The sequence below is a fragment of the Megascapheus bottae genome, chromosome 24 (assembly GCF_031878675.1).
Source record: "Megascapheus bottae isolate mThoBot1 chromosome 24, mThoBot2.hap1, whole genome shotgun sequence".
NCBI classification, from domain to species: domain Eukaryota; kingdom Metazoa; phylum Chordata; class Mammalia; order Rodentia; family Geomyidae; genus Megascapheus; species Megascapheus bottae.
The window spans coordinates 1,470,918-1,497,732 of record NC_143532.1 but is presented as its reverse complement, the minus strand read 5'-3'; the positions used below and the strand labels follow the sequence as shown (position 1 = coordinate 1,497,732).

At 55.6% G+C, this 26,815-nt stretch overlaps 1 protein-coding gene across 3 annotated transcripts; it reads right to left on the bottom strand.

The window, feature by feature from the left end:
* Positions 1-11,995: 11,995 nt before the first annotated feature.
* On the bottom strand, positions 11,996-23,828 carry C24H16orf95 (chromosome 24 C16orf95 homolog). 3 transcript variants are annotated; one of them, XM_090357171.1, is made up of 8 exons: positions 23,498-23,828; positions 21,725-21,782; positions 19,990-20,041; positions 19,303-19,443; positions 16,827-16,973; positions 16,249-16,285; positions 12,932-13,142; positions 12,131-12,241 (listed from the first exon to the last, which is right to left on the bottom strand). In XM_090357171.1, the coding sequence occupies exons 1-8, from the start codon at positions 23,520-23,522 to the stop codon at positions 12,223-12,225; spliced, it is 690 nt and encodes a 229-aa protein (XP_090213297.1). In that variant the 5' UTR covers positions 23,523-23,828; the 3' UTR covers positions 12,131-12,222. The 3 variants fall into 3 exon arrangements, with proteins under 3 accessions (XP_090213298.1, XP_090213299.1, XP_090213297.1); XM_090357172.1 differs by lacking the exon at positions 12,932-13,142 and having other exon boundaries at positions 11,996-12,241; XM_090357173.1 differs by lacking the exons at positions 12,932-13,142; positions 16,249-16,285 and having other exon boundaries at positions 11,996-12,241.
* Positions 23,829-26,815: the final 2,987 nt, after the last annotated feature.

The following is a 26,815-nucleotide window of genomic DNA, read 5'->3' as shown; positions in this document are numbered from 1 at the left end:
CAGCACAGAATAAAATGGCACCAGAATCATAAAATGAGTGGTGAGGACAGACATTCCAGGGAAAAGGTTTACATTAAACTGAAGCCCAGAGGCTAAATTCCCCTAAGAAAGTCCTTGGCCCCTGCTCAGGAGGGCTTGTTGATCACCAATACAGGAGGAAAATCGTAGATGTATGTTTCTCTGTGGCTAAAAAGATGGAGAACTAGAGCCTCTTATGATGGGGGGGTGGCAGTGGGGGGGGGGCGCAGGAGATGTTTGGAGTTAAATACTGTCATTTGAGTGGCGCACTGATGAAATTCAGGAAATTCTAAATGTGAGCACCGACAATCTGCCACTCCAATTTTACACTCCAGAGCCCCAAACAAAAGCTACTCTGTGCTGGGCCTGGGGCCGCCCTGGCGTGAGGCAGGGAAGGGCTGCAGGCCTCCTTTCACATTAGTGACTTTCCAGAGTGGAGTGTGAAAAATCAAAATGTTCTGCAGGCAGAGCCATTCCCAGCCCCCGGCCTGGCCCCAGCCCACTGAGCTGGGCCGCGGGTCGTTTGGGGATGGTCCCACTATACCCTCCCCCTCAAAGTGCAGCCACAGCAGGGCCCCTCCAGGCAATGCCCAGGGACAGATCAAGCAGCCATGTCTACAGTGCTTCTCCATCTGCCCAAACCAACCAAACCTGGCACCCTAACAGCCATCTTGGGGTGAAAAGCCAAGCATCAGTGTCCAAAGACGCTGCTCAGGAGGGCCCTCCCCGCAGGCATGGGGGGGAGAGAGAGAGGGAGAGACAGAGAGAGAGAGAACTCAGAATGAGGGTGTTGAGTGTGTGTTCAGAAATGAGAGAGCTGGACTCAAAACGCATCTCAGAACGGCAGGCACTACTTGCCAAGTTGCATTCCAGGTGAAGTGACAGGGGGACCATGAGGACCAGAACTCCAGAGCTCTGTGCTGTTTCCAGCCCCTGGACAGGCACAGCTAGGGGCTGGGGCCCAGGCCGGCTGTGCCTCCTGCAGTGGGGACAGCCACCCCAAGAGGCGCCCGACAGTCCACAGCAGGCAGGGTAAGGGAGGAGACAACAGACCTCAGGCAGAGGGAAGCCAAGTCAGGCCGGCCCAGAGAGATTCCTCAGCCTGGATGGTCTTCTCCTCCCCATTTTAAGTCTTAAAAGCTGGTGGAAGCCGGCACTGGTGCTGGGGGTAAGGGCCATCTCTGCCCCTCCTAGAAGGGCTCCCCTTACCCTGGAGCCCAGTCCAGCCCAAGGGCCCAGAGGGATCCCCATTCCATCTGGGGCTCCAAGCACCCTGCCCCTTCTCCCTGCAGACTGCACCTTTAACCCAGCCCACAGCCAGGCCCGAGGCCCTGCCACCTCCATGCCCTCCCCTGGGGACATGGGCCCAAGACCTCTTCCCCATGACCCCATGACCCCTTTCTCCCGCCCTCAAACAGGTTTGGGGCCATGTGCATGCACAAGTGTCACCTGTGTGCAGCAGGCACTCTTTAAATGCTGGTGACAAGACGGCTGTCCTCTCCGGCAGGACCCCTCTGTGAGCAGGCTCAGAGCAGCACCCCAAGTGCACCCCTCCCAGACACGCCTCACAGCCTTAGAACTTTCAGATGAGGAAACTGAGGCTCCAAGTTGTCCTGGGACTTACTGGGATGAGGGTCCGAGTACAGCCTGTGCCCTCCGCTCAGAAAAACAGAACTGGGTTCCTAGCTCCCCTCTTACCAGTGTCTGGCAGAACTAAACCAATGTCTCTTCCAACCCACAGCGTACCTCAGAGCTCTGTGCAGAGCCTGGAAGGAGACGTGAACTCCCGGGAAGCACTGGAGATATGCCCTCTTTGCTATTTTCCTAACTTTTTTTCTTTCCTTCCAGATGTCTGGGCCGAATATCCACTTTTTCCACTTGATCTTAAGCAGCCTTTGGGGATAACGCTGGCTTCTGCAGCCTCAGGACCATAGAGTGGGGGACAGCGCCACCTCCCGGCCAGCAAGTGAGACCCACGCTGTCCTCCTGTGAACTGTCCTCCAGACGTGGCCTCTCGTCAGGACAGGAAGCCAACAGCTGTTCTGGAGGGCTACCGGAAAGGAGTGGGGTCTCTGCAGGGCCTGCTTAGTGGCTCAGGTGCAGCCACTGGTCAGGAGCCTCTGGGGTTTCCAAGGGTAGCCCATCTTGGCCAGCACACCAGAGGATGCCCTGTCATGCTCTGCTGCAGACAGCCAGCCCAGCCCGAGGGAAGGGTGCAGGGGAGGGAGGGAGGGAGACAGCACAGCCAAAGGAGCGGCACCCATGCGAAGGAGTCTGCACTCGGAGTGGAACACTACCCCACCGTGAGGAGAAGGGAGGGCGGACATACATTACCATATGGACAAGCCCAAACCCGGGAGCCCTTGAGTGCCAGAGCACGTCTAGATAAACGGTCCAGACCAGGCAGAGGCGGAGGCAGAAACCAAGTGATGAGCAGGGCCTACGGCGGGGGGGGGGGGCACGGGCTTCCTTCTCCACGCCCTCATGTATGCAGTCGGGTCACCCCATCAATATGGCAGCACATCCAGGCCCACTAAATCAGGTGAATCTGGAGTACGCAAGTGAAGTCCCAGCAGGAACGCAGCAAGCGCCACGGGCCAGGCATCACGGAGCGGAGCAGGAGCTCTGGACGCGGCCCATCTCCTGTGCTGCATCCCACTGTGGGTCCCAGCCAAGCCTCGTGCTGATTAGACAAACCTACATCCAAGAGCAGGAGCAGGAGAGGGAGGAGAGGGAGCCAATGACCAGGAGGAGGGGGGCGTTAGGCCCCCTCTGGTGGATCAGTGAGTGTGGAAGGCCCTCCCGGGCTGCCCGGCCCAGAGGTGCTGCGGCCCTCTGGTGGAGAGGCCTCCTGGAAGGTCCCTGCTGCGGGCCAAGTCCATCCTTTCTCCTCACTACTCGGCCAGCAGGAGGATGCAGTTAGCTCCACTCCAGCCTATGACTGAGACCCACAGCAGAGGCCACCTGCCCCAACCCTGGAACCCTGAGAACCATGAGCCAAAACAGACCCTTCACGTGCAAATTCCCTCTGTGCCCATCACGGCAAGGGGAGCTAGCACACCCTATAAACTACGGGTAACTAAAAGCCCCAAGCGGAGCGGGGAGACATAAAGTAGAGGTGATATTTGAAGAAATAATGGGAGATTTTCACAAAACTAGTGAAAAATCTCAAGTCACACATCCAAAACACTTACAGAACCCCCAGCAGGACTTTTTAGAGGCATCTCATACTCAAACTACTGGAAAATACCGAGAAAAGTCTTCAAGACAGAGAAGCTAAGGAAACAATGACAGCAGACTGAATTGGAGTTATAGCTCTAGTGGTAGAGTGCTGATTTTAAGAAATGGCTGCAAACCATCAAGTGCTAAGACATAAACAAACAAACAAACAACCATCCATGTGAGTCTGCCCCAGGAAGAAGTATCTCTCATAAAATGAAAGCATGCCGGGCACACCGGCCCGGTGGTCACGCCTGTCAATCTAGGGACATTAATATTACAGACTTCTAGTACAGAATATTAGAGGAAGGCTTTTAGGAGGAAAGGAGCATGGGAAGAACAGGAGACCAGGCAGAGATTTGGCTCTATACACAGAAAAGAACTTGCAGAATCATTAAAATGAAGGTTAAGGACAAGAGACCTTCTCAGTCACACAGAAATATGGAGGGACTCAGGGGGGAAGTAACATGAAGGGCCCTGACAAGGCCAGAGCAGAGGAAGACCTAGGGACACAGTGCAGGTGCTGAAGTGACACAGGATTTGAAACCAGACAGTGACACATTGAAGACAAAGACTGTAAAGCCCAGGACAGACAAGATATCACCAACACAAATATAATGGCAAAGTCTCGTGGCATTTACGACCAGCAGATGCTCAATAGATGAGAAAAATAGCAGGTGACAGAGCCGACCACATCTGTAAAACAAGAACAGCTGCCTCGTGGGGTGAGCAAGAGGCCATGTGAGGCCACACACAGACAGCCGGCCCACCCCGACACACAAAGAGCCCTTGGTAAGTACGGGCTGAATGAATGTGTGAACCGCTCAGGGTCGGACATCCATTCGTTCAGTCAGCGTTTCTCCCCAAGTGGGGACCCAAAGAACCGGAAGGCAGACGTCCTCCATGGCTCTCGAGCATGCTGTGGTCTGCCAACTGTCTTTATGTGCTTCCGTCCTGGCCTGTGAAACAGCCATCGTCCATTTCCCTGGGAAATGGATGGAGACTCGGTGGGGTTCAGTTAGTGACAGCAGTCAGCAAAAACAAACCTGCCTACAAAGGACCGTGAGGCCACAAGTCAGTGCTCTGGAAAGGGGGCTTGTCTCCCCACATCTGCCTCGCACCCTCGCCCTGGTGTGGGTATTGGCGCTTCTGTGTGCCCTTGAGGAGCCCCTGAGAAGCCTGGCTGAGCCAAAGCAACAGTGCACACTGCACAACCACAGTGAGACAGCCAAGAAAGCCTGAAGTCTGCCTTGACACGCGACTATTGCCACGAACCTGGTGACTTCAAATCCAAGGCCAGGGGCAGCCAAGAGGGGAAGACGGGGCACAAATGGTGTAGACAGGGAAACTGAGGCACAGCCATCCAGCTGGGAGGACAGTGGAGTCTGACACCCGTGGAGAGTGATGTGCAGGGACAGGATTCCTGCCTGGTGCCATGCAAGAGGGGCCTCACTAGGCAAGAACTCAGGAGGAGCCACGGCCATACAAGAGGTGCAAGAACTCAGGAGGAGCCACGGCCACACCGGAGGTGCAAGAACTCGGGAGGAGCCACGGCCACACTGGAGGTGCAAGAACTCGGGAGGAGCCAGGGCCACACCGGAGGTGCAGTGGCAGGTGAGACCGAACCCATGGAGACACAAGGGGACCCACTTCCCCGGCACACTGTCACATGACCGCCTCTGCCAGGACTGAGCCCACGGCAGCTCCTGGCAGGACGGGACTGTGACCGAATAGCCCATGTGTGTGCACAGCTTTTCAGTGGCTGCACGTCCCCTGGCAGGCGGATACCTCCGGCATGAGCAGCTCCCAGGGACGGGAAAGACTGCCTCAGCACAGTAGCAGCCGGGCCTTCAGGCCTCCGACGCCCAGCAGGGTCAAGGCCAGGAGGTCTGCCTAGCAAGCCATCTCAGGTGGCCTCAGATGTCACTTAAAAAGGAAGACTGGGATGTCTGTGCCTGACCCGGCCGTACCCAGCTTCCTCTCACCTGGGAGAGCAGCAGTAAAAGAGGGCCTTGGAATCCCCAAGACCAATGCAGTAAGGAGAAAAGGGAAGAACTATTTTCATAGGAAAACCATAGAATGAAGTGAAAATTTTTTGTTGTTTTCCATCTTTTCACTGTTTCCAGAGGTAGGAAATACTGGCCTTTGGCTTCTCCCCGAGTGAGCCTTTGCATCCTGGCCTACAGCACCCCCAAGGATGGAGAGAGAAGTCAGGAAAGCAGGCAGTGTTGGGGGAGGATCCTCCAGGGGGCTGCACACATCCTGCCTGTGCACTGCCTCACAGCCACCACATGGATGACAGGTCAAAACTGAATCTGCATGTGTGAGCCATAGGCAAGGACAGCCTGGCTCTGGAGGGAATCTTGTCCTTTCCAGTGGTACAACAGGCAAGGACAGGTACTCTTCCTTAACTAAGATGGTAGACAAAGGATGAGGTGGTCAGACAGGGAGGTGAAGAATCAATGGATGGGTGGATGGGTGAATGGATACATGGATAAATGAATGGAAAGGAGGAGGGCAGGTTAAGTAACTAGATGAGTACACATTTGTATGGGTGGCAGATGCATGCATGGATGATGGATGGATGGATGGATGGACAGATGGGTAGATGGACAGGTGTGCTGATACATGGAAGGGGAGGAGGGGGGGAGTAGACTGATGATCAGATTAGGAAATGAAGTCATAAAATCACAGTTTTGGTTGTAAGAAACCAAATTCCCTTTAGGGTAGTGTTGGAAATCTCTACATCCCTGCCTTTTGCGGCTCTGATAAACATTCCCCAGCAGAATGAGTTTGGCTGTGAAATGCCTCTTCCCCTGCTGAGACATGAAACATTTCACATGGCCCCAAACAGCTCTGGCACCTCAGGGTTAGGAGCTGGGAACTTCCCCAAACACAAGCATCATTAAAGCTCCCCTGAAATTAATGTCACCACCATTCCATGCCCATGAGTGAAGCATAAGCCAAACACCACGAGAAAGAGAGCTCCTGACTCAGATGGTTAAATGATGCGGACTCTGCAGCCAGGTCTGAACTGATGCCAATTTGGAGGCCTCCCAGAGGGTGGCAGCCGCACACAGGGACTGGCCTACAGGGTCTGATGAGCAGCTCTGCTCAGGGCCCTGCTCAGGACCCATCTCCAGGAACGCACACCTCAGGAGCATGCTAGTGTGAGGCCACCACTGAGGTCTTTGTTTTTATTCCACAAATACCTCACAGGCACCTGTCTGCCCTTTGTAAACACTTCATAATTCATTCATTTCATTTCCACAGCTACCCATGGCATAGGAATCGTTATTCCATCTTACAGGTGAGAACTGAGGTAGAGAGAGGGAACACACTGGAGCTGAGATGGAAATGTGAGATGGAAATGAAACTCGATCATGGTTTGAATTTGGGACTTTTTGACCATGGAGCTGCCCCTAGGGTAGATGGAGAGTCACGCTGTGCTGAAGGCAGCCATTACTCACCGCAGACAGAGGCCCTTGCAATGCAGCCACCTGGCATGGTTGGCACCAGCTCCAGCAGAGGAGGCCGGAGCTCTCTGCTTTGCATGACCTCACTGCACCCTCACAGGGCGCTGGCCTGACCCATCATCCTGTTCTCCCTGAGAGCAGGATAGGGAAGGAGCCCTGCCTCCCAGGCCGGGTAGCTGGCAGGCCTGGCTCTAAGGCATCTGTGTGCCCTCTGAACCTTGTTTGAAAGCTGAAGTGCAGGTTCCATGATGTAGAGGTCCCAGGTGGGGACCATGTACCACCACTACCACCCCAACCCAGCCCAGCATCCAAGTGACAAGCGCGAGCCCTCTGGATCTAGAATCTGTGACCTCCGGTGGTGTGATCTCGGGCACCCTACTGGGGGCAGGAGAACCCCTCCCCCAGAGACCAGGTCTTTCTGCCTCTGCCCTTCTCTCTGGCCCTGCTCCCCAAATGGCCCATTGGTAACCTGTGTTTGTGCTCCTGCTCAGACACAGCCAGGCCAACAGCGCCACTCAGAGGTCTACCGACTGTTCCCGCCAACCTCCCCAGGCTGGGCCGATGGCCCCCACCCGTGTTCCTACTCCCAGTCCTCCACCGGCAACCTCCAAGGCAACCACCTGCACCACTCGCTGCTTACTTTCCACAGGTTCTCATCTCAGCAGGCAGCCGGAGCATGCTGGAGCTCAGGCTCGGCTGGGCCCAGCGAGGGGCTGTGTCATGGCGAGCTTCACAAAGGGCCCAGGGAGCTCCTGCCTCCACCCTGACCAATGTCTGTCTCTCCTTCATCCACCTCAGGGGGCCAGGCCCCTGCCTGGCACTGCCCCACACACCCCAGAGCTGCCAGCTCCCGTCCTCCACTGCCCCTCCCCTCCTCAGGACTGGCAGGCACCCTACAGGCCTCAGGCCTGTGAGCAGGCTGAGTGCACAGCTGTCTGTCAGCCTTCTCAGAGCCAGACCTGCTGGGAAGAGGCAACGCCCACACGTTACCACCTCTTGGTGCCATCTTGCCAGCTGATCCTCAGAGGCTTAGTCATGACTCTCCAGCTCATAAAAGCGAATGATTCCCAGGAACAGAGAAGAGCAGTAATGTCTGTGGCCAGGTGTAAAATCTTCCCCCATCTTTAGTATGTCGACTGCTATAGCTGACTCTAAAAAGGTGGACTGGTGTCCTTCCAGGAGGAAGGAGGGGCGGGCGTGCTGCTGCCCAGTGGAGGAGAGACCGAGGCCAGGGAGGCACAGCAAGCAGTGTGCTTTATGGTCACTCTTCATCTGACCCTGGCAGGCAAAGCACCCCAAGCCACAGCCCCTCTCCCCACAATGCCCAGGCTATGTTGGCAGAGGACGCCTGTAGCCCCCTCACCCCCGTACTCCCCCCAGCGCTGTGGGCTGGATAAGATTGAGGCTGAAAAGCACACACTTGCTTGGCTGGTGCTGAGACAACAAAATTCTCCCAACTCTGGAATGCCAGACTTGGCCTCCTCCGGAATGCCGGCACCTTCCCCTGCTCCAGCATCGGCCTGAGGTTTGTTGTTTTAAAATGAAAATGGTGCCCGCAAACAAGGCTGTCTCCCCTGGAAATGGCCAGAGGGAAATGAGCCATTTCCCGTCACTCCAGTGAGCCTTCCAGACCCCCCAAGAGAGCACCGCCAGAGAGAACAGCATGAGCCAGGCATGGTGAGAACCACCACAGAGCCACCGGGTCTCCATGACACCCGCCCACAGCAGCCATCACCAACTGATGGCAGAGTCTTGAACTTACTGAGCCACCAGACCCCCTGGCCGCCTCCACGTGAAACAGTGAGGAGGTACTGGGCACACAGAGGACACGCGAGAGGCCACCATGCACGTGCCAGAAGCTTCCCGTGTGGCTTTGGATGTGGGGCTGACCTCTCAGCATCTGCAGGGGCCCCACGGCCACTCTCTGAAGGAGGGGGAGATGAGAGCAATGAGAAGACGAGGTTCAGCTGGGAGGTCTGCCAACGTTTCTGCCCTGCCTTGGGTTTTCTGTGCCCCAGTCTGGCACCAGCCGCCCCCCATCAGGACGGGAACAGAGGTGGCCAAGGAGGCCATCCACAGGCCTGCAGCACTGTCACCAGACTGTCTCCTCAGAGGCAGACATCCGCCCCACCGGCCACACAAGAGCCCAGCATCTCAATACGCCAGCACCATGGACAACAGTGTGGGATTCATTTGTTCACATGTGCACGTGCAGGCCCACTTAATGATTTAGTGCAGTAGGTGGACACGGGTGACAGAGATCAGGGCACCCAAGGCCATGAGAGACACAAGACTCCTGGCCTGGATGCCTCAGCAACCACGGGAGCCATAGCCAGCGTGGATTACCAGGTGCTCCGCGATGTGGGTAAAGCAGGACCTTGAGGAAACTATGTGGACCGGGCCTGTGTGGTCCTGTTAGATGTGGGATAGGTATGGGCCACTGCTCAGCTGTGAAATCTGAAACAAGTGCTTATGCGCTCAGTTGGCAGAACCCGGCCCCCTTCTGACTTGTGAAGACTGTTACTGGACAAGGAGAAATGAAAAATAAAACAGCCAACGTGGGTGTGGTGAGTGGCAGAGCACCTGCCTGGCATGCATGAGGCCCTGGTTAGATTTTTAACAGTTAAAAAAAAGGGGGGGTGGGCTGGGAGTTGGCCTTGTGGTAGAGTGCTTGCCTAGCATGCACGAAATCCAGCTTTGATTCCTCAGTACCATGTACATAGAAAAAGCCAGAAGTGGTGCTATGGCTCAAGTGGTAGAGTGCTAACCTTGAGAAATACCCAAGGACAGTGCTCAGGCACTGATTTCAAGCCCCAGGACTGGCAAAAAAAAAAAAAAAGTTGGGAAAGAAGAAGAGGAGTGGAGTGGGGAAGACGAAGGAAGAGAAGAAGAAAAGAGAACATTGTCAAGTTTCCTGACCAAAAGAAAAAAAAATTAGATTTTAAAAAACATTCACACATTGCAGCCATTTATGTTTAAACGATGGCTCTCTGCCTCCCATTTTTCTGAAGCCTGTACACTGTCTGTTTGCCATGGCCTAAAGTCAAGCAGTAGCATCTGGAACCCTGTGCATAAGCATGAGGCCCAAGGCCCAAGGCCAACACTGAAAGACCCTCCACCAGCAAGCCACTTTGCTGGGAAACTCCTCCGTTCCTGCTGCCTTCTACCATGAAAGCTACCATTCACCTCTGCTCTCCTGTCTAGCATGGGATGAAGGCTCCCAGCTGCTGCACACAGCACTTCTGGGGAAGCCGGAGCAGCCACGCTTCTCACAGCAGCCCGGCCAGCCAATCCCAGAGCCACCATGCAGCTCACAAATGCCTGGCCAGCCAATCCCAGAGCAGGAAATAAGCTCACCCACACCCAGGTGGGTCAGCCTTGTCCAGGCATCATCTGAGGGAAGCTCAACTGTGGAGATTGTTCCAGCAAGGGGGCCCCAACGAAGGCCCTCAGGTCAGAGAAGACTGCGATCCCCTGCTGTGATGGGTTTTTTCTTAGAAAGCATGTGTGGGATTCTCTTGCCCAAGGAAATACTGGAAGAACTCACACGCCCCTTGAACACCCTACACTGCACAAAAGCCCAGCGAGGCCACTGCTGCCAAAAGCAGCACAGCTTTTGGTAGGGCCCAGTGACCGAGGTTGGGACTCTATATGTAATAAAGGCTGACAGTTCCCTAAAAAACTAGCTCCAGCCAGGTGTTAGTGGCTCACACCTGTAATCCTAGTTACTCAGGAGGCTGAGATCTGAGGATTGTAGTTCAAAGCCAGCTGGACACAAAAGTCTGTGGAACTTATTGCCAATTAACCAAGTGGTGCTGTGACTCAAGTGCTAGAGTGCTAGCCTTGAGCTGAAGAGCTCAGGGACAGTGCCCAGGCTCAGAATTCAATCCTCATGGCCAAAAAAAAAAAAGCAAAAGCCTCGCTCTAGATATGTCCTGCACGGCCTGAGCCTGGATCAATGTCCAGAGCCATCTTACCTGGGAAAACCAGGCTTAGAAAGCCACAAAGCCTTGGGTCAGTCAGCTTGGAAGGACGAATCAAAAGCAGCAGCATGTGCATGGCCTGACATTTTGGCTGATCTGACACTCTAAACACACACACACACACACACACACACTTAAATGCAGGTCCTCGGTGGCCACATTTCAAGGATACCTGTGGCCCCCTCCCTCAGGCAGCTCTGTTGATAATCCCAAGCAGTGCTTACCTGCAAGCCCACTGCTCAGTCAGTGGTAGGGGAGGAGAGACAGGAAGAGAAGTGGCTAGGGTGGGGGAATGGATGGGAGGGTGGAGAAGTGAGCAGGTGGGGAGGGAGGTGGAGGGCAGGGGGTGGGGTGTTTGGGGAAGGGGATGGGGTGGGTTGGTGGGAGGTGTGTGAAGAGGTCTGGGTGGATGGGGTGAGGAGGGTTGAGAAGTGAGGAGGGGGAGGGAAGGTAGGTAGGAGGGTGTGGTATGTTGAAAGGAGAGCGGGGAGAGGGGAGCAGGTGCTTTGGGGACTCGCTGCCTTGAGTTGCTATGGACAACAGAAGAACATCTCTCGTGGTTGTAACACACCTGCTACTCCAGACAAGAGGGCACAGCACCCTCTTGTGGCACCTAACACCGCTTCCCTGTGAAGATGCCTGAGGGCAGAGGCACGCCAGCTCTGGGTCCTATCTGCTCCACCTGGGCTTCAGATAGAACATCATCACCGCATGGACCAATCCAAAGCTGCTTCCCCGGGACTCCACACGCGTAGAGTCAAGATGCCACGCCAAACGCTCCTTCCTCTCTCAACCACCACCCCTACCCGCCTGCTGTGACGATGTGGCTGTGGTGGAGTCCCTGCCTAGCATGTGCAAGGCCTCCATTCCATCCTCCACACTACTGGTGTTTTATAGAACTGCAGTGGTTCTACCGATACAGGGAGTGAAAGGACAAGCTGCTCCCATACAGGAGTGGTGACAGTACATCCTGCAGTGGAGGGGACCTTGAAAGTATTAGGGAAAGAAGCCAGTCACAGAAGGCCACAGAGAGCATGGCCCAGCCATCCACAATGTGCACAGCAGGCAAATCCAGCAAGGAAAGCCAGCCAAGGTGTCCAGGGGCTGGGGGAGGACGACGGCTCAGTAGACGTCTGCCATACAGACGGCTTGTGTGTATGGTGGCAGTTGTGACACACTAAACACACATCACTGGCTGCGTGAAGGTCACAGATCCACAGTGGTGGAGGAGAGCCTCCTTCTCCAGCGCTATCAACTCCCTCCTTCAAAAAAGAAATGTCATTTTTTAAAGGTGGCCTGTTTGGAGTTTCACGAATAATATTTATTAACTGCATTCATAACCAAATCTCATCTGAAGTCACCCCAACCTGGCAGCGAGCAGGAGTCGTGCCAAGGAGGGCAGGGGTCTCGAGTGAACTGTGTCCCAGGGAATGGCGGGCCTGCCGGCCCTCCTGCTCTGGGGACTGTCCTGATGATCTTGGTGGTGACTAACGTGCTCTCTGGTGTTCTCTGCTGAAGACGCCACTTCAAACCCAAAACAACTGGCTAGAAAGCAAAGAAAAAGCTAGCACTAGGAATGTCCCAGACGGAGAGGGGACCCTGGGGCACCCGAGGGTGTCAGGTCGCCCAGTGCACTCTGGGACTCAGAAGACCTAGGGGGCGGGGGCGGGGGCAGCCAGAGCCAGGGTGGGCTGCATCACTTCCCAGCGGGGTGGGGGGGAAGGGGGAGAGCGGGGGGGGGGGGGGGCAGGGGACAGTGCACCACTCAAGCACTGTGGTCATCAGCTTCACTCCAGTGGGGGAGGAGAGCCCTGCAGGCAGGCTGTGGAAGAGAGGGAAGGAGTGGAGGCTGCAGCAGCTCTGCCCCAGAAGCAGGAGCTCCTCCATCCTATCCCACCCGTCCCTAGCGCCCAGGAGAGGGCCAAGCTGGCTCTCCCTCCCTGCGCCTGCCAGGTCCAAGACACACTGGTGGTTGGCTTGAGGGACCTAGCTGGACATGCCGCACAACCCAGCCAGAGAGGAGCTCTCTTCAGCAGCTGGCTGTGCCACACCTCTGCCCCGGGAGGCAGACACTGTAGCCAGCATGCCCCTCCTGCAGGCTTTATGAGAGGATGTAGCTAGGTGAGGAGGAATGACCAGGGGCTCTGGAGAGGGGCCAGAGCCAGAAGCAGGTGCTGCTATGCCTGCTTTTCAGAGGCCAACGGCCAGGTGTCAGCAACAAGGTCCTGTGCTCACCGAATAGCCACTAGGGCCCTCAGGAGGGCCTGCAGGAAGGTCAGGAAGCTGAGGCTAAGGGGTGGAGGCGGGGTTGGGGGGCTGGCCACCCTCCTTAGGGCCAGCGGCTTGTCCTGGTGAAGGGCCTGGAGATGCTGCCACTTGAGCAGGAGGCGCCTGTCTCCGCAGATCCGCCAGCGCTTGTGCCGAGAGGACTCCAGCAAACGGCGCTCTAGGGGCAGGAAGGGGCATGAGGACAGGGCAAGATGCAGCCCAGGCCAGGCCTGTAGGGCTCGGGGACACTGGGCCCATGGGGGACAAGACGGAGTGAGTGCAGCTGGCTTGTCATGTCCTTGGTGGTGGTGTGCCACGGTGAGCAGAGTAACACTCTGAGCTGTTCTGGGGGACATGAAATCCAGCTGAGAGGGACTGACAGATCCACTGGCTTTGGTTTGGTTTCATTTTTGAGAAGGAGTCAGGGTAAGTGGAAATCGGATGAAAGCAGAATGGATCACTGGATCCCTGTGGGGAGACCCTGTGCAAGTGTAAATCAGCTCAGCTTTGAGCCAGTGAGAGCACAGGGGAGGCATTCCACTCTACAGGGGAGCACACAGACATGGCCCCAAAAGTTACAGCAGAGCCTGCATCTCCTCCTGTGTGCAATGGTCTAGCCTAAGAATCTGAGCAGTCTACCATGAGAACACACCAAGTAGAGACTGTGAGCGTGAGGACATGCGGCTGGGTTTCCATCCCTGACAAACACGAGCCAGCACACAGGTAGATCACAGCAGCCAGTCCCACAACCTACCTGAAAGAGGTGCTCACGGAACAGGGCTGGTGGTGGCTCAAGTGGGAGAGCACCTGCCTAGCACCATCACAAAATGAAACAGATCCAACAAAAGTGTCTTTACAACGGAAATCAGTCCAAGGAGGAATGTACTCATTATCTAACTTGTGCAACTGGACCCACTGTGCATCACCTTTACACAATTAAAAAAAGTCAACAACACACAAATCAGCCAAAGGAAATGCCTCGTGCTTCACTATGTACTTGAAACTAGGTAAAAGTGAGTGAATCAGTGAGACTCATCTCACGTTGCCTGTCTCCTCACCTAAGCCTCTGAGGAGAAGATGGGTGACTTCTTGACCCCAAGAGTTGGAGAACTGCCTAAACAAGACCTCATGAGCCCATCGCAAAAAGAAAACCAAAACCAGACACCAGTGGCTCACATCTATCATCTAGCTATTTAGGAGCCTGAGATCTGAGCATCAAGGTTAAAAGCTCGCCCGCCAGGGCAGGACAGTCTGTAAGATTCTTCTCTCCAATTAACTAACTAGAAGCCAGACGAGGAGCTGTGGCTCTCAAGTGGTGTAGGACTAGCCTTGAACAGAAGAGCTCACAAACTTCACGCCCCACAACTAACAAAAAAAAGGGGGGGGGGGAGAATCACCCAACCTACAAAGCAAAGATTCAAGTTAAAATTAACACTAGTTTTTTAAAACCTTAGCTGATACATGTAATTCAACAATAAAGCAAGTGTTCACTTTTTTTTTTGGCAGTTCTAGAATTTGAACTCAAAGCCTTGTACCTGTCAGTTAGGCAAATGCTTCACCACTTGAGCCACGTCCTTAGCGCTATCAGCTTTCGCTTACTTCTCATGTGCAGCCAGCCTCCAACAACCGTTCTCAGCTGCTTCCTCTGCAGCTGGGATTTCGGCTGTGAATCACCATACCCAGCCAGTTACCTGGATACGGCGAGCCTCTCCATCTCTCCACGGAGGGATCTCACACTATCATGTGTGCCCATTTAGCTTTCCTTAGGACACAAAGTACTCCAAGTCAAGGGATAAAGATAAATGTAGGATTGCTTGGCTTGTAGATAAAGTCACGTACTCCTGGAGAAGTTTCCAAATAGGACAACCTCTGGTCTTCACCTGCTCCTTGACCCAACATATGAACTTTCTGCTTTGTCCTTGCAAACCTTCCTATCGTCAAGGCCCTGGGCCTCTCTTCCCTGGATCCCTCCCCTCCTGGCCACCTTGAACTCACCTCCAGCCAGCCTCCCTCTATGCCAAACAGGGTTCTGGTGTTTCAACATACAGGAACGGAGTCCCACGTGAGGGTTCCCCAGGAGCTGTGTCTTGGGGCACTCCTCAACTTGTCCATCTGGGGTGCATTCCTCTGGGGCTCAGGGCTCCATCCCCCAGGAGCAGATGCCGCATTTCAAGCACACCCCACTTGTGTCCATTCTCCTTCCAAAAGACACGAGCTAGCTTTACAACTCGCAGGGAAAGGCCCACGCAGCTGCGCAGAGCATGCGCAGAGCTCCCCTGCCAGAGGAGCAGGCCCTAAAATCTGACAACTCGCATTCCTACAACCTGGACTGGCTTCCGTCTGCACCACTGACAATGCACTCTGGGGGCTTCCCTTCTCCAGACCTCGGGGAGTGCTGCCTAAATCACCAACCTTTCACAGAACACCAGCGCCATTACAGAGGACTGTCTGTGCTGTGCAGAGGTGGCACAGTGCACACATGGGCAGAACATGGTGCCAGCCTAGAACCCAGACACATTGCCCTCAGTTGGAAATCACCTTCAAGAGCAAGTCCAAGCACTCACTGCACAGGCGGGAAGTTGAACAGGAGAAGAACATGGGTGCCTGAGGGCCATGGGGGTGAGATGAGACCATGTCTGTCCTGCCACCAATGTGTGAGGACACTTGTGGCATGTATAAGAGTGATCTGTGGGCCGGGAGTGTGGCCTAATGGTAGAGTGCTTGCCTAGCATGCACAAAGACCCAGGTTCGACTTCTTAGTACCACATACATAGAAAAAGCTGGAAGGGGTGCTGTGGCTGAAGTGGTAGAGCTCTACCCTTGAGAAAGTCCAAGGACAGGGCTCAGGCCCTGAGCTCAAGCCCCAGGAATGGCCAAAAGAAAAAGTGTGACCTGTGCCTGTAGTACACACTGTGTCTGCCCAAAGTCACAGCCTATGAATGCATGACATCGTTTCCAATACGCACACAGACACTGTGTTGAGTGAATGTGCCTTGGCTGTATTAAGTGTCCACACATCGGACGGATGTGGGCAATGGATGAAGTCACAGCACACAAAGGCAGACAGCGAGATAAACACACGCACACACCATGAATTCAGGAAGCTAAGTGCCTACACAGAGCACACCAATCTCATTGATTGCCTGGGGTGTGGCTTCCTGAGGCACTGGCAGGGCCTGCCAGGGGCGGGGCCAGGCGTGGGTGGGTGGGGCCTTCCTGTCACCCCACACCACAGTGTTCCTGGGGCCCACAACTCCCTGGGCAGGGGCAGGGGATGCCCTCACCTTTCATGCCTTTAAAACTCCACTGCCTCTTCACTATCTGTAAGACAAAAATACCCACCGCTGTCAAGCAGGGAATCTGTGTCCACCAGAGGCCAGGTGCTCTGCACTGGGGGCCTCTGGAAAGGGGGTGGCCAGAGGTCTTCATATGGGGAAAGTTGAGGACAAACCAGCAAGTGGAGTCAGGGAAGAGAAAGGAAGGGCAGGACACTGCAGGCCCTCAGAGCTGGGGAGGGCTGGGCAAGGCTGGGCTGGCAGGTTCTGGCTCTAGCTTATGAGGGTGGCCGAATAGAACCAGAGTTAGAGAACAGAAAATCTGAGCGATGGCCCCTCCTGCAACTGCTGCAGGTCCTTGGGCAGGAACAGGGGGCACAGGGAAGGGCAAGGTAAAGGAGGAAGGGGAAGAATGAGGCATTGAAGAGGGGGGAGGGAGGAGGAGGGAGGACCCTTCCCAGAGAAAGAGGCCCCTGCCTCTCACCGCCTCCCACCTGGCCTGGTCACAGCTGCCAGGGGCCCTGGCCTTGTAAGGGAAGTTTCCAGGCCCTGTTCAGCCCTCACTGTCCTGCAAGCCACCACCTTACCTTATTCCGTGACCTCAGCCCCCGGGGTACCCAGTAGGGCATCACAGCCTGAACCCGAGGTGTGGGGAGGCGGCCCCCGAAGCTGTGGCATGGGCAGGGGCATGTCCTGACAGCCCTGGGGACACAGAGCCTCACCATCTTTGGGATCTACCAGAAGAAGGGAAGAGAAGATTCAGAAGGGAGGGGAACTGACCCACACTACCCCATCAGTCTGAGCCTCAGGGCCTGCCAGGTCCCTCTGCCCCTCCTACAGACATGTCCAACCTCCCAAGGCGGAAAAGCACACCCTCCCCAGGGGTGGACCCCAGTGGACACCACCCCATCTGCAGGGACAGGAGAACTGGCTCAGGCCTCCAGCTGCAGTCCTCGGGCACACAGCCTCCCTGCCTGAGTGTACAGCTGGGAAGAGCTGTGCTGGCATTCTGACACAAGATCCATGGTGCACTCCTGGCAAGACTCTTGCATGGGACGAGAGGGGCACTGAGCACCTCGGGGAGGGACTCCGGGGCGGAGCACCCCTCACATTCTCTGGAATGTGGAGCCACGCTGGCCAGGCCCACCATGGCCGCAGCGCTCGATGACCCACTGTTCAGAGCAGCCACTGTGGGAGGCGAGCCCAGAGCCCTCCTGTCCACAGCTGTCCATCACCCGGCACTGGCCAATGGGAGAGAAAGAACAAGCGGAGGGGGCATTCCAGACCCACAAAGGGGTACGAAGCCAGGCAGGAGGTCCAGCAGGGTGCAGAGGGCAGGAGAGCAGCCTCGCCTGAGGGCGACCCTGAGGATGTGGGCATTAAGTCAGCATCACTGAGGGCAGGCTGAGGATGTCCATATGGAGACGCCTCAGACCCTCAACCAGATCCCAAGGGATCTGATGGGCACAGCTAAGCAAGGTACAGAAAGGACCAAACTGCTAAACTGCTTCATCAAAACTGGACACCTCTCTCTTTTAAAAGATTCTGGTAAGCAAACAGCAAGCCAAGCCACTAACATGGACAGATGTTTACAAGATGAACTTCTAAAACAGGACCTGTGTGCACAATACAAAAAGAGCTCTCAAAACCCAGCTTTTGACATGGGCAAAACACTTCACGCTGACATGAAAAAAAAAAAAAAAAGCACATGGCCACATCCTGGATGCCTCGATGCCATGGTAACTGCAGAAACACACATCAGAACCACAGGAGGTGCGCATCTGTTACCAAGGTTACAGACAGAAACCCCAGCAGACCCAGGAGAGGCAGGAAGGAGGCGGACACTTATAAACTGCTGACAGGAAGGTAAACAGGAATGACTAGTGTGAAGCACGCGCTGACAGCAAAGCCCAGCAACTCCACTCCGAGGTATCACTCAAGACAAGGCAGGTGTCCTTCACAGAGCAGCACACCAAGAGTCCCAGCACAGGACAATAACAGTGCAAACTGTCTCTCTCCATGGATCAGATAAGCTGCAGTCTAATTCTATGACAAAATGCTACTCAAATGGGAAATGAAGGACTAGCTTGGCAGGTAGTTCATGCTGCAATCCTAACGCCTCAGGGGGCTGAGATCAGGAGGATGTGAACTCCAGGCCAGCCCAGAAAAATAGTTCTCAGCGCCCAATCTCAATCACTAAGAAGTGGAGTGTGGTGGCATGTGCCTACCATCCAGCTCTGGAAGAAACATAGATAAGAGGAACACAGTCCAGGCTGACCCGGCAATAATCAAGACACTACCTCAAAAACAATCAAAGCGAAAAGGGCTGAAGATGAGGTGCAAGTAGTAGGGTGCCTGCCTGCTAGTAAGTGGGAGGCCCTGAGTTCCAACCCCAGCACTACTGGTTAAAAAAAAGAAAAGAAAAAATTATGTTTGCACACACAATATGGATAAATCTCAAAGCAGACGAACAGCTGCCTGGGGGCATCAAGGTGTGGAAGGCAGGCCAAGCACAAGCTCCCACAAGGAAGTTTTCCAAGCTGTATGTGTGCACATGCACACACACTGGGCATCTCACTTAAGTGTCACTGGAGATAAAGTGTGGCAGGACTGAGCAGGCCACACACCTCACATATGTGCAGCTTGTCCTGCGTCCATCATGCTTTCACAAGCTTATTCTTTAAAAATCGGTTTTAAAACATGCTCTCAAACCAGGTGCGGTGGCTCACGCCTGCAAGCCTAGCTACTCAGGAGGCTAAGATCTGAGGATCACAGTCCAAAGCCAGCCCAGGCACTAAAGTTCATGAAGACTCTCATCTCCAATTAACCACCAGAAAACCAAAAGTGGCGCTGTGGCTCAAGGGGTAGGGCAGTAGCCTTGAGCTGAAGAGCTCAGGAACAGAGTTAAGGCGCAGAGTTCAAGCCCCACGACCAACCAAAAAAAAAAAAAAAAAAACACTCTCCCTCAAATGTTTTAAATTTCATTCATTTAGGCTGGAATCTGGGGAGGTACTGGGTCTCCTGACACCCACCCTACATGACAAGCCTGGGCAAGTCACCTACCTGCTTCCGGGGCCTCAGGGACAGGGGGACCCAGTAGGGTAGTGCTGCCTCAGCCCTGGGCACAGGCAGGTGGCCCCCGAATTTGATGTGGCACTCACAGCAGATGCACTCTTTGAGAATGGTCTGCATGCTGGGGCATAGCTAAGAAAAATCCAGAAAGGACAAGTCAGCATGGTGCAGCATGTACACTGAGCCAGTACTTGAACAGCAGTGCCCAGCTCCTCCTACAGATCAGACAGACACAGGCTCCATCACTCCTGGTCAGGTTCAAAGTCCCTTAGAGGGAGGCTCCAGAGCCTGCACGACAGGTGTGGAGGGAGTCTCAACCATTTCTCACCCCCTCACCATACACAAGTCTCCAAACAATGGCAGAGTTCAACCCATTCTACAGGTACAAGGGACCCTCAACCAAAGTGCTCTGGGCCCTGCTTTGTCACTACTAGGGCAGGTGAAGATGCTGATGCCTGGAGCAGGTCACTGGAGCCATGTTGGCTCTCCCAGGTGCCTAGACTCAATGTGGATTTGTGAGGACCCAGGGGATGGGCTGGCCCTTCAGAGAGGTTTGGGGCTCCGTGGTGGCCTGTGACCACAAGCCTTCCTATCTGGGTCTCATAGGGCACAGGCTTGGGAGCCCATCCACCTCTGGCCACCCTCAGGGTTGGGACACATGACTCAGGGCTTGCTTACCGAATTACCCGTGAGGCACACTTCTTTCCCAAAGGTTTGAAATGTGCTCTTCCTAGAAAACAACAGGGAGGCTTAGAATTTTCTGTGCAAAGGGCAGAGAATTAGGTGAGGACTGAGGCAAGGTGAGGACTGGGGCCAGCTTGATTGGAAAGGTCAACACTGAAGCCCAGGGGCAGAAGGGCCAGCTTTGGAGCCAGGGAAAGCCAGGATGGGACAGGGCAGTGGGGGCCTGTTGTGAAACACTGTGTTCCACATCCACTGGGTTTGGTGCACTCCAGGTTCAGTTTACACTTGATCTGGTGGAGATACAATCTACAGAGAACTTTCTAGGACCTGTGGTTGCTACTGGCCATTGGTGGTTCACACCTGTAAACCTCCCTACTTTGGAAGCTATGATGGGAAGGGCCGTGGTTCAAGGCCATTCTGTGCATAAAAGTTCATGAGACTTCCTCTTTAACATAGTGATGTACATCTGTAATACTACTACAGGAGCCCTTAAAAGGTGGAAGTCTAGACTAGAAGCGAAACCTTACCTCAAAAAAACATATCTGTGGGGTTGGGAGCATGACCTAGAGGTAGAGTGCTTGTGTAGCATGCACAAAGCCCTGGGTTTGATTCCTCAGTACCACATATACAGAAGTGGTGCTGTGGCTCACGTGGTAGAATGCTAGCCTTGAGTACCTAGGCCCTGAGTTCTAGCCCAGGACTGGCCAAAACAAAAACAAAAACAAAATCCCTATGTGTGTCTAGGACTGGAGGCGTGGATTAGAGGCAGTGTCTGCCTAGCACCTGTGAGGCCCCTCTCCAGTCCCTGCCGCGCACAGGCACGCACACATGCCTATCAAGCACTCACATATAATGCTGCCTTATTAGACATCCATAAACCTATGGCATAACGAAGACAAGTCCTGCCACACTGGGAGGGTAGGCCAGGGCCGAGATCCGAGGATCACAGCTCCAGGACCGCTCAAGCAGACGAGGCTGAGACTTTCTCTCCCATTAACACCACCAAGTCAGAAGAGGAGGAGGTGTCCGGCCTCGACCCAAACAGCCAACCGACAGCTCAGGGACCCTTCCCGGACAGGACACCCCGGATGCTCCCCCGGGGGGTGGGGGGACAGGGACACCCGGGCCTGGGGGTCACCCGGGGGTCACCGGGGGTCACCCAGGCCTCCCAGGCCCCCGAGGCTGCCGCCTCGACACCGGGCTCCCCCACCCCGCCCGGCCGCGGCGTGGGAGGGGCGTCCGGGGCCGGGTACCTGGCTCCCTCCGTGCCTGCGGGCCTCCTCCTGACATCTCCAGGGAGGCCCCGAGCGAGCTCCCCGCCGGCCGGCCGGCGGCGCTACCGGGGCTCGCCACACGAGGGGCGCGCTCGAGTCTCCCGCGTGGGCCTGCCATGGCCCTCGCCGGTCACCGTGCACTCCGGGGACAGGTCATGCTCCCCCGGTGCGGCTTGGGGGCGGCAGGGCGACGGTAGGAACGAGCGCGGTCCTCGCGGGCATGGCGCCGGCCGGCCCCGTCCCGGCGTGCACCGCGGCGGCCTCCAACAGCTTCCCGCGCCCGCGCGCCTCGCGGATTGGCCCCCGCCCAGCCTATCAGGCGGGGCCGTGTAGGGACGTGCGCGGTGCTGGCGGCCGATTGGCCCCTAGCGTGGGACGCCCGCCCACCGCCCGCCCTCTCGCAGGCGGCCGAGCCTGCCGCGGCCCGGACTCAGGGGCGACGCCGCGCCACTCACCACTTGCGGCGCTCGGGCCTGTGCAGCGGAGGGGCGCCCCCGGCGGGGTCGCGGTGGCCTGCGGGGGAGAGAGAGAGGTGGGGGCGGCCGCGGCGCCGTCCCGGACCGACATTGTGCAGGTGATGTCCAGAGGGGCTGCAGGGACGCAGGTCAGGGCCGGGAGCCGGGCCCTGCACCGGGGCAGGGCTCGCCGAGGTGCCCGGAGCCCTGGGTTCCAAAGCCCCGGGTTCGAGTCCTCGGTACCACGGACACAGAACAGGCCGGGAATGGTGCCGTGGCTCAAGGGGGCGGCGGCCAGGCCTGGTTTAAAGAAAAGTGCACTTCTCCTGGGGCCGTGTCTCCCCTCCGTCCTCCCCGCCCCGTCCCCAGCCACACGTCTTAGGGTTCGTCCTCCACAGCTTCCGGGGAGCTCCGCCGTGCTCCACCTCTCGAGCCACACCTCCGCTTTGGCTTTCCTGCTGGCTAACTGGAGGCTCCAAGAGTTCCCCCGCCCAGCCTGGCTTTGGCTTCCAACCTCCACTTGCTGAAGTAGAAACCCGGTGCTTCAGGCCTCTCCGTTAACGTTCCTAAAGTTATCTCCAACTCCACTTTTTATTTCTCGGGAAAAGTTCGAGCTCTACTTTTCAGGGATTTTTCACGTTGATTCTAATACTCCTGGCTAAAATCCATATTTGCCCAAATTATCTTGGATCAACCTCAACCCCTGCTCAATAGGGAGCCTCTCAGTGCAACACACACACACACACACACACACACACACACACAGGGAAGACAGCATGACCCCAGCCCCTGTCATACTCTTTGGCTCTGTGACCACAGAGCAGGGTCTGGCCTCCAGCCACGATAACATACACAAGCTCTCCTGGCCAGCACCCAGACCACTGGGCAGTGCCGCCATCTGATGATGCTCATACTTCAGCTGTGACCCCGTGTGTCTGTGAGAGTATGGCTTCTCTGGCTCTTGCCACTTTTCCCTGAGTCCCCATGCACTCCCGGTACCTCCAGCTCTCATCACCTGGATGTCCTCATATAAAGAATAGTTACCCACTGCCCCCACTTCCCAAGAATGGCTAAAATGAAAAGGACCAAGGAAGCCAGGTTGGCTGAGGACGGTGACAGCTGGAACTGGGCTATACTGTTGATGCAGTCGATATAACCCTATTGGCAAACTAGCACTATATGTAAAATCTAAAGTGAACTTGCTGCCTAAGCCAAGGCAAATGAGAATGTAGGCCCAGCAGGACAGAGGCAGAAGAGTAAAACCATCATGACACAGACTTGTGACCCAAACAACACTCCTCCCTGCCTCCAAAGGCTGGTGACAGCAAAGAAAAAGAGATCTGTCCTTTAGGAGAGAGGCTTCTCTCAGTGCTACCCTCAGCAGTGCTCAAAAGAGATACTGTACCCAGAGCAGAGGGCCTGGGACACCGGGACCTGCCCACCCTGCTCCTGCATGGCTCTCCCAGTTGGATCCCACAGTACACTAATCCAGGAAAGAACCCCAACTCCCTTGTCCCACTTTCAAGCTGGCTTATTATTCCAGGATAACCTGGCCTGATCTAACCCAAAACAAACAGCAAATCCAAACGTGAATTTTTACAATCTAAGAAGGTGGTCGTCTCCCTTGGTGGAGACATTTCCTGAGTCAGGCTCCATCCTGCAGCACATGGAGACAGTGTCCTAGACACTGATGTGCCCCTTGGTACAGGGCTCCCATCTTTTACCTAGACTTTGGTGTCCTGTGATACGTGATAGCTCCAGCTTAGACCTTACCCTTTCCTCCCCGAGTCACTGGCATGTCTTCCCACCAGCGGCGTCACGGCTCTCTCTCGGGAGACTTCAAACACCTGCACCTGGACTTCCTTCACACCACTGTCCTGTCGTCTGCCAGGGGACAGGCGGTCACCGTCATCCTTACTGTCATCAGAGGAACGAAAGGACACAGCCAGGCTGGAAGAAGGCTACTTGGCAATGCCTCTGTCACCAGTGCACCCCAACCCCCCAGCCCACTGCCCTGAGGACTGGGTGATGGAGCGTCCTGTGGAAGCCCTGAGAGAAGGGGCCACCCAGCTCCCCACCGTGTCCCCTGTGTCCGTGGTACCCTTCTAATGGAACTGCGGAACGCTGGGGACAGAGCAGCTCCATGGCGATGAGATGCTACCCTGCCCTCCCTGAGTCCAAGGCCACTACAGGGCCTGCCAGGGAGCCTTGAGAAAGCACAGCCACTCTCCATGGGTTCTCTGCCATCTGGGCACGTAGGCGGGAACAGCAGCACCCCCAGCTAACGTCCCCTGCACTCGGGACAGTGGGGCTCAGGGCTTGGCCACAGGCAGACAGAAGCTGAGGCAGTGTCCCTGTGCCCAACGGCACAGGACAGGACAAGAATCAGGTATTCAGCCCTTCCATCCCCACGGCGTCCACTGCTCCACACTCCGAGTCTCACACACTCTGACTTCCAGGTGGAGAGCCATGTCCTCAGTTCTCCCCCTCTGCACTGCACCTGCTCAGGGCCTTGTGGTACCATGGCTGAGCCACAGTGCTTCCACAGTTTACAGGGCACTGGTCAGTTGAGGCATACAAGAGTGAATTCACACACGCACATCCCTGTCCGCATTTCTCAGCCCAGGCACGGTGCCTGGCCATTCCCCAGCCAAGTCTCTTTCCCCATGCCCCAGGCTGCCTCACCACCTCCGGTCTTAACCTCTCATGGAGACATGGCTGGTGAGCCCTCCAAGGGCCACAAATGCTTGCTGCCAGGAGCAGGACCCATGTTAGAGGTGAAGGAAGACAGGTGGCAGTGAGGGGCAGCAGGCACAAGCCTGCCTCCTGTAACCTCTGGGCCTCACAGCTGAGGCACCAGGGCCGGCCTGCTTGGGGCTCTTAGCAGCTGCCGGACTCAGCCTACTGGGACCTCGCCGAGGTGAAAGACGTTGAGCCCTCTAGAGGGTCCACACTCACCATGGAGTCACTCAAGTCCACTGCTCAGTCCAGCCCCGTGCCAGTGTGGGGCTCATCCTCTCTTGTGCCTTTTCCCCTGCCCGGTTTGTACTTCCTCCCAGCTGGTCCAAGTCCTCCTGTCACCTCCCAGGGCCAGGACAGCCCGTGGACCCCACTGCTGCACAGGGACAGCACGAGGACCACCTTCAACAGCTTTTCACGTGTCCAGCCACCGACACAATACCAGTGGCACCCATGGGACCCTCCCACCCATGGCAGTAGGAGAAAACTGTGTGTAGGGGGGCAGAGGCAGAGAGGGAAGATTATGGCTTGTGACCAGCTGAGCCTGAAAATTCACAAGGCACTGTCACTCGAAGGCTGCAGTGGCAAAGGCTTGTTACCTCCAGATTGGGAAGCACAAGGAAGAGGCAAACTCAAGAGCCTGCCTCAAAATAACAGAAAGTGGAGCAATGGCCCACATGTTAGAATTCTAGTCTAGCAATATAAGCCCTGGCATGCTCAAGGTCCTGCACAGCTCCCACCAAATTTGTGTGTGTGTGTGTGTGTGTGTGTATAAAAGGGGGAAATGGCTTCTTGTTCTTCACATCCCTGGCTGGAGTCACTGCAGTTACCTTGAGTCCCCACTAGAGGTCAAACTCCAAGGAGGGACACGGGTTCTGAGCACCCAGCCTCTGGGAAAATGGGGATCACTCTCCCAGGGAACCCTCAAGGACAAGGAGCTACATGGTTGCCATGGGGAGGTGGGGGTGGGGAGACTGACAGAGAATGGTTGTGTCCCTTCACTTTGCAGGCAGAGGCAGAGTCCAAGCCCAGCCTCTAGAGGACAGCACTTTTGTCTGCCCTCCCTGTACAGGTGAACATGGATAGAAAGGAATCCCAAGGCCCACCTCCTAGAGGGACACTGAGGCTGGACAGCAAGTGCACCACCCACTGTCTGCTGTTCAGACATCTGCAGCTGGGCACCGGGGGCTCTCACCTGCAATCCTAGCATTCTCAGGAGGCTGAGATCTGAGGATCATGGCATGAAAGTCTGTGGAACTCTTATCTCCAATAAACCAACAGAAAACCAGAAGTGGTGCTGTGGCTTCAAGTGGTAGAATGCTAACCTTGAGCTGAAGAGCTCAGGGACAACACCCAGGCCCATAGTCCAAGCCCCATCCAAGACAAACAAACAAAAAACATCATTTTTCATCTGGCACACCTGTAATCCTGGCTGAGATCTGAGGATAAAGGTTCAAAGCCAGTCTAGACAAAAGCCCAGGAGATGTATCTTCAGTTAACCATCAAAAAGCCCAAAGTAGACATGGCACAAGTGGTGGGGAAAGAGCACCGAGACTCAACCTGTGGAGACATGCTATGGCTCCTGTTCCCTCGGGCCCTACAGGCTCCAAGGAGCACCTCACTGTCTGCACTGCCAGGCTGGCAGCCTGTGCACCCCCAGGCATTGTCGTCCACCCGAAGAGACCCCCAAAGACACAAACCACACCGCACACAAGGCTTTGGAAATATTTACTTAAAACTGAAAGAAGAAAAAAGTCCCAGATGACAGGGCCAGGGGAAAAGGCACCAGGGGTACAGAGCCATCTGCTGGGATACCCCCTCCAGCCCTCTGATGCACCTGAACACCTCCTAGAAACCCCCTCTCACCAAGAGCATGGGGGAGCTCGACAGGATTCTTTTGTGTGTAGGCCTTGGACTTCTCAACCAGTGTAGCTGAAGAACAAGGCCTCCACCCCTCCCATTCTGTCCTTCCCCTCCCTGACAGCGCCAGGCCACCATCTTCCACCTGAGGATGCCACCTAAGACTCCGAAAGTTCCAACCAAACCAAAATCTAGGAGATGCTACCACATTACAATCCTGATCCTCCCCAAACAGAGAGGGTCTGTCTGCCCAAAACCAAGGGTGCGCCTCACAGAAGGCAGAAGGCCAGCAGCAGGAAGGGCAGGGTCTGAAGGGGCCAGGCGGCTCTGCTTCCATTGCAGTGCTCTAGAGGGGGTACACGGTGTGTCCTGTGGCTCTATCTTGGGGAAGAGGATGTCCTTCCGAATCCAGGAAGCAACAGCTGCCGGGAGGGCAGGCACTGAGAATGGCAGAGGGAGCAGGAGCCGCTATCGGGGTCACATGGCACACAG